This window comes from Homarus americanus, unplaced genomic scaffold (genome assembly GCF_018991925.1).
Source record: "Homarus americanus isolate GMGI-L3 unplaced genomic scaffold, GMGI_Hamer_2.0 scaffold19318, whole genome shotgun sequence".
Lineage (NCBI taxonomy): Eukaryota > Metazoa > Arthropoda > Malacostraca > Decapoda > Nephropidae > Homarus > Homarus americanus.
Window position 1 is genome coordinate 7,317,686 of NW_024732238.1, and position 5,862 is coordinate 7,323,547.

Below are 5,862 nucleotides of genomic sequence, written 5' to 3' on the forward strand. Positions count from 1 at the left end.
AGAGTGGTGGAAACGAACGCAATTCAAATTACCTGAATAAGCAAGATGTCGGAGATTGGGTATATTGATGACATGGAAGGAGAGTCGGACCTAGATAGAAGCAAACATTTTGACCTAATGACAATGGATCCGCCCGCCGAGGTACAATCAGAGCGTGGTGAAACAGGAAATGAGCTTGCAATACCAGGAGATCCACGTGAAGGTCACAGTAGGGAATTGTATTATCAACAAGCAGTGGCCAGAGCTGAGGCAGCATCGGATGAAGTAAACCGAGCCCTGCGAGAGCTTAAGGCAGGGTGGATGAAAACGATGCACACTGGAATGGTGGTGGGTCAAGAGACATCAGCACTAACACGAAGAAGTGACAGCTCACAGCCTTCGACAGAGAACTCCAGCAATTATGAGAAGCCAATAGTACAGGAAGAAACCCAGCAACAGACATCGGTCAATGTCGAGAAAAATGGCATCGTCTTTACCGCCAATGCTTGCAAACAAAGCGCCTCAAGTCACAATTATGCATCCACAGGGAGAATCAGGGAAGGGTGAAGAAATAAGAGAGTTAGTGGCTACGATGCGCATGCCGCAAGCCACCCTTCCCAAGTTTAAAGGACAAGGGCGGGCGGAGTTTTGGACCTTTATGCATGCCTTCCGTCGATACATGACAAATGCGGCCGTGCCAGAAAAGTACAAGTACCAACTGCTCATGGATGCTTGTGAATGAGAAGAGTTACATCAAGCAATCATGGGATGCAACTATCTAGAGCCAGACAGAGCCTACAACAAGGCAATCAAGATCCTGGAGGCAAGGTTTGGAGATAAGTATGCATATGCGGACCAGCTGGTAAAAAGGCTCATAGACGCTCGCTCAGTGGGGGCGTTCGACGACGAAGGGCTGCGAAAACTGGCATCTCAGCTATGGGGTGCAGTAAGCCATCTGGAAAATCTGAACTTGATGTCTGAACTTGAATCAAGGCAGACCTTCAGAACGCTGGTGACTAAGCTTCCCCCAAAATTGAGGGAACGCTGTGTGGATGATGTACGAAATTATCAGAAGTCGACAGGACACAGAACAGGGCTGGTGAAGTGGTTAGCGCTATATTTGGAGGAGAAAGCGGTGACGATGGATGACATGGCTCTGCTATCAAGCGAGGACAGTCAAGAAGGAAGTAAGAAAAGACCAGAAGGATCATCGTCAAGCAAACGTGCCGTGGGCCTAGTGACTATCAGTGAAGCGAAAGGCAATAGAGGAGAAACAAGCTCTGGAAAAGGCTCGTGCCCAGTGTGTTCCAGAGCACATGGATTAGCAGGGTGCGACGAATTCTGGAGCATGTCAGTGAGGGAGAGGTTAGAGAGGGTAAAAAGATTACGTTGCTGTTTCTTGTGTCTGAGAGTGGGCCACCTTGTTGCTGAGTGTTGGTCACGCTTCAGGTGTGACACTGATGGGTGCAAAGAGAAGCATTCTAGACTGTTGCATCAAGAACGAAGGGAGGCACTTACTGCAAGTATGTCAAACACACGCAAGGGTGGCGTAAAGCGAAATTTTCAAGGTCTCGTGAAACAGGAGTCAGTGGCAGGCACCTCTGATGGTGGCATGGCCCAGAAAGCCAACGACAGTTCGTAAATGGCCGGAAAAATAGGCCATGTCTATGCTACAGGGACAAAGGACGCCCATGAAAACCCATACAGCTGCGAAAGCGACATCTGACTTTCGACGAAAAATGCCAAGATTGTACTGCCCATAGTGAGTGTGAAGATTCGGGGAAAGGACTCACACCAACGAAATCACATCAGAACTTTAGCTCTCTTGGACTCAGGCAGCGACAGGTCGTATTGCACCAAAGATCTGGCACAGAAACTAAGGGTGAAAGGGACACCTACCCTGGTAACCATGGGTACACTTGCCCAAGAGATGATACTCGAGTCAGCGGAGGTAGATCTAGAAGTGGTTGGCGCAGGCATGAAACGAGGCAGAACCATACTTATCCCGAAAGTACTCATGATACAAAATTTCCCCACAACGCTGCACAACTCCGTAGCGAACGCAAGTGATATCTCAAGGTGGACCCATCTGCAAGGTGTGGAATTGCCAGAATTGCAGAGCAACAGCATAAAAATTCTGATAGGACAAGATGTGCCACAGGCCCTGGTACCCTTGGAGGTCAGAGCAGGAAGGGATGGAATGCCATTCGCCATAAAAACGCGACTGGGTTGGACGGTAAATGGACCGGTGGGACACCAAGACGCACAAGGAGTTTGCATGTCAGGATGCCTGATGACCGAAACTGTCGTGAGTCCTGAAACCCGTCTGGAAAGACAAGTTAAGCATTTTTGGGAGCTGGAAAGTGGGGACACAGGAGCCTTGCAGTCAGCAGCTCATTCACTTGAGGACAAAAGAGTGTTGAGGCTATGGTCAGAGACAGGCATCAAAACTAATGGTCATTACCAATTTCCCATACCGTTCCGTAATGAGAACACGGAACTCCCAAACAACAAGGCCGTGGCGGAGCGTCGACTAGATGGGCTTCGAAGGAGATTATCCAAGGACACACGGCTGCAACAAGGATACGTAGAGGAAATAAATAAACTGCTTGCTGAAGGATATGCTGAATCAGTGCCTAAGTGCCAGTTGGAGTCAGATACTGGACTGGTCTGGTATCTGCCTCCTCACCCGGTGTTGAACTCAAATAAGCCAAACAAAGTACGCATAGTTTTTGACTGTGCAGCCAAACACAAAAGGACATCGCTGAACGACCAGGTACTACAAGGTCCAGACTTCAACAACAAATTAACAACAAATTACTTGGAGTCCTGTTTAGGTTTCGCCAAGGAACTACAGCCATCATGGCAGATGTGGAGGCTATGTACCATCAAATCCATGTAGCGCCAGAACATCGAGATGCGTTAAGATTCCTCTGATGGGAGAAAGGGGACCTGAGTAGAGAGCCAGTAACTTACAGGATGAAGGTGCACATCTTTGGTGGGGTGTGGAGCCCTTCATGTGCAACTTACGCTCTCCGGCGCACATTCCAAGACCACAGATCCGAGTTTCCCGACATGGTGGCGCAAGCGGAAGTCAACTTCTACGTTGACGACCTGCTCATGTCGCTGGACTCATCAAATGAAGCATCAATGTTAGCGTGTCAGCTTCGAAGACTGTTGGCGTGTGGAGGATTTCGGTTAACTAAGTGGGCCAGTAATCACAAAGGAGTGTTGGCTACCATCCCACCGGAGGAGAGGCAAAATGCACTGAAGGAAATTGATCTGAGGCAAGACAAATTGCCAATGGAGCGAGCTCTGGGGGTTAGGTGGCTCCTGGAAGGTGATCAGCTCGCCATCAAGGTGCAACCAAACTCAAGGCCAGCGACCAGGAGAGGAGTACTAAGACTGGTCAGTTCTAGTTATGACCCACTGGGGTTCGTGGCCCCATTCATCATCAGGGCTAAAATATTATTTCAGTGTGAATGCAGGCGTCGATTAGGGTGAGACGAACCTTTGTCGGCTGTTAATCACACGACCTGGAGCACCTGGCTAGGAGAACTGGCCCACCTAGGGAAATTAAGGGTACCCAGATGCCTAAAAACAGCATGTGCTAAAGAAATCATCTCAGCACAGTTGCACACCTTCTGCGATGCATCGCAGGCTGCTTACGGTGCGGTGACCTATCTGAGAATGGTAGACTCTGGCGGAAGTATCCAGTGCTCTTTCGTGTACGGACGGGCCAAGCTGGCCCCACTCAAGCAACTGACAATACCAAGGCAGGAACTTTGTGCAGCTGTCCTGGCAGTGAACGCTGATCGAACGATTCGCCGAGAAATGACCATGACCATACACGAATCTTATTTTTGGACGGATAGCATGGTAGTCTTGCAGTACATCGCCAATTCGAACAGACGATTTCAAACGTTTGTAGCCAACAGGATAGCAGTCATACAAGAGCAGTCAAGAACTGACCAGTGGAGACATGTCGGCACATAGCTGAACCCAGCAGATGATGCAACTAGGGGATTACCTGTCCTGGACCTGGTTGCAGGATCTCGGTGGATACGAGGTCCTGACTTTCTACTCAGTGTTGAAGAACGGTGGCCAAAGAGAAAGGAACTGCCAGCAGTTCTGAACGACTTACTGGAAGTGAAACGAGAAGTACACCAGAGATCTGTAGTTGCTCTGGCAGTGAGCGAGCAGTCAAAGTGGTCCCTCGCCAAACTGTGGCTCAGGTACTCATCACGGTACCGCTTGGTGAAAGGGGTGGCATGCATTAAAAGGTTCATTTGGTGGCTTGGGTCCAGTACAAGGACCGCAGACCTGCGCCTCAAACTGAAGAGGCTAAGCACTGAGGAACTACAGTCGGCTGAGCAGACAATTATAGAATTGGTGCAGATAGAGGCTTATGAGAAAGAAATCCAAACTGTCATAAAGGGTGAGCTGCCGAAGGACAATAAGCTATATAAACTGGAACCTTACTTGGACGAGCGAACGTTGCTCAGATCAAAGGGAAGAATAAAAGGAACCCTTCTTGGGCGAAGTGGTGAGGAGCCAATCTTGCTGCCTAGAGACCACCACTTCACCGAAATCATAGTGCAGGAGATGCACGAAGAGAGAGCCGGACATACCGGACGAGAACACACGATGGCGTGTGTGAGGCAAAGGTATTGGATTCCCCAGGGCAGACGCTTGCTTGATAGAATCATACGACGCTGTGTAGTGTGCCGACGGAACAACTGGAGAAGTTGGCATCAAAGGCAAGCTGACTTACCAATAGATTGTGTCACTCCTGGAAAGGCACCATTTGCTTACACTGGAACGGACTGTTTTGGTCCATTCATTATCAAGGTAGGGAGGAAACAGGTCAAGCGCTGGGGATGTCTGTTTACATGTCTAACTATTAGGGCTGTTCATCTAGAAGTCTTGGCCTCATTAGACGCAGATGCCTTCCTCAACGCAATAACAAGGTTCTCACGACGCAGAGGTACACCAGAGCGTATTAGGTCGGATAATGGGACAAACATGGTACGGGCAGCCAAAGAGCTCAAACTGGCTATGAAAAGTTGGGAGCAAGATGACAGACTCAGAGGTGCCTTACTGAAAGCAGATATTGACTGGGTCTTCAATCCACCAGCTGCCCCATACATGGGGGGAGTATGGGAAAGGCAGATTCGCACAGTAAAGAAGGTTCTGCAGGCGATTGTGGGCTCACAAGTTTTAGACGATGAACGTCTGCAAACACTTCTGTGAAGTGGAAGCCATAGTTAACGAGAGGCCAATCACCCCGGTTCCAAACACTCCAAATGATCTAAAGGCTTTCACTCCTGCTGATCTTTTGCACTTAAGTCAAAAGGGTAATCTTCCCTTAGGTGGAAGGTCAATAGGCGAATCATGCCACAGAAGGTGGAAGCATGTCCAGTACCTTGCAGATCAATTTTGGAAGCGCTGGCTGACGGAGTACCTCCCTCAACTCAGAACTCGACAAGTGCATTTCAGACCACGGCGCAACTTTCGCCCTGGTGACCTAATCATTATAGCAGAAGCAAATAGTCCACGCAACAAATGGCACCTTGGTCGAGTGAAGGAAGTCAAGGCTGGCGAGGATGGACTTGTCCGACAGGCAGTGGTTAAGATGACGACGTCCACAATGTTACGACCTGTGACAAAATTATGCTTGTTGGAGGGAGCAATGGAAAGGGCTGACGGAGTCGGCCAGGAGAATGAATTGGGTATCCACACATGAAGATGGTGATGTCCGAACGTCAAAGGACCGAGATGTCCTAAGGAACTGATAAGTACCACAAGCCTGAGGGCAGCATAGTCACGAGAACATGACAAAATTAAAGTTAAATATCACCAGCCTGAGGGCAGCTTAGTCAC

General features: G+C 49.1%; 1 protein-coding gene across 1 annotated transcript; it reads left to right on the forward strand.

Annotated features, from left to right (window-relative positions):
* The first annotated feature begins 742 nt into the window (after positions 1-742).
* Positions 743-1,621, forward strand: LOC121868229. The gene has a single exon (XM_042368540.1). The coding sequence runs from the start codon at positions 743-745 to the stop codon at positions 1,619-1,621; it is 879 nt and encodes a 292-aa protein (XP_042224474.1).
* The last annotated feature ends 4,241 nt before the right edge of the window (positions 1,622-5,862 follow it).

Bases quoted from the DNA above. Each gene is read 5' to 3' on its own strand.
- LOC121868229 (XM_042368540.1), top strand. From the start codon at position 743: ATGGGATGCAACTATCTAGAGCCAGACAGAGCCTACAACAAGGCAATC.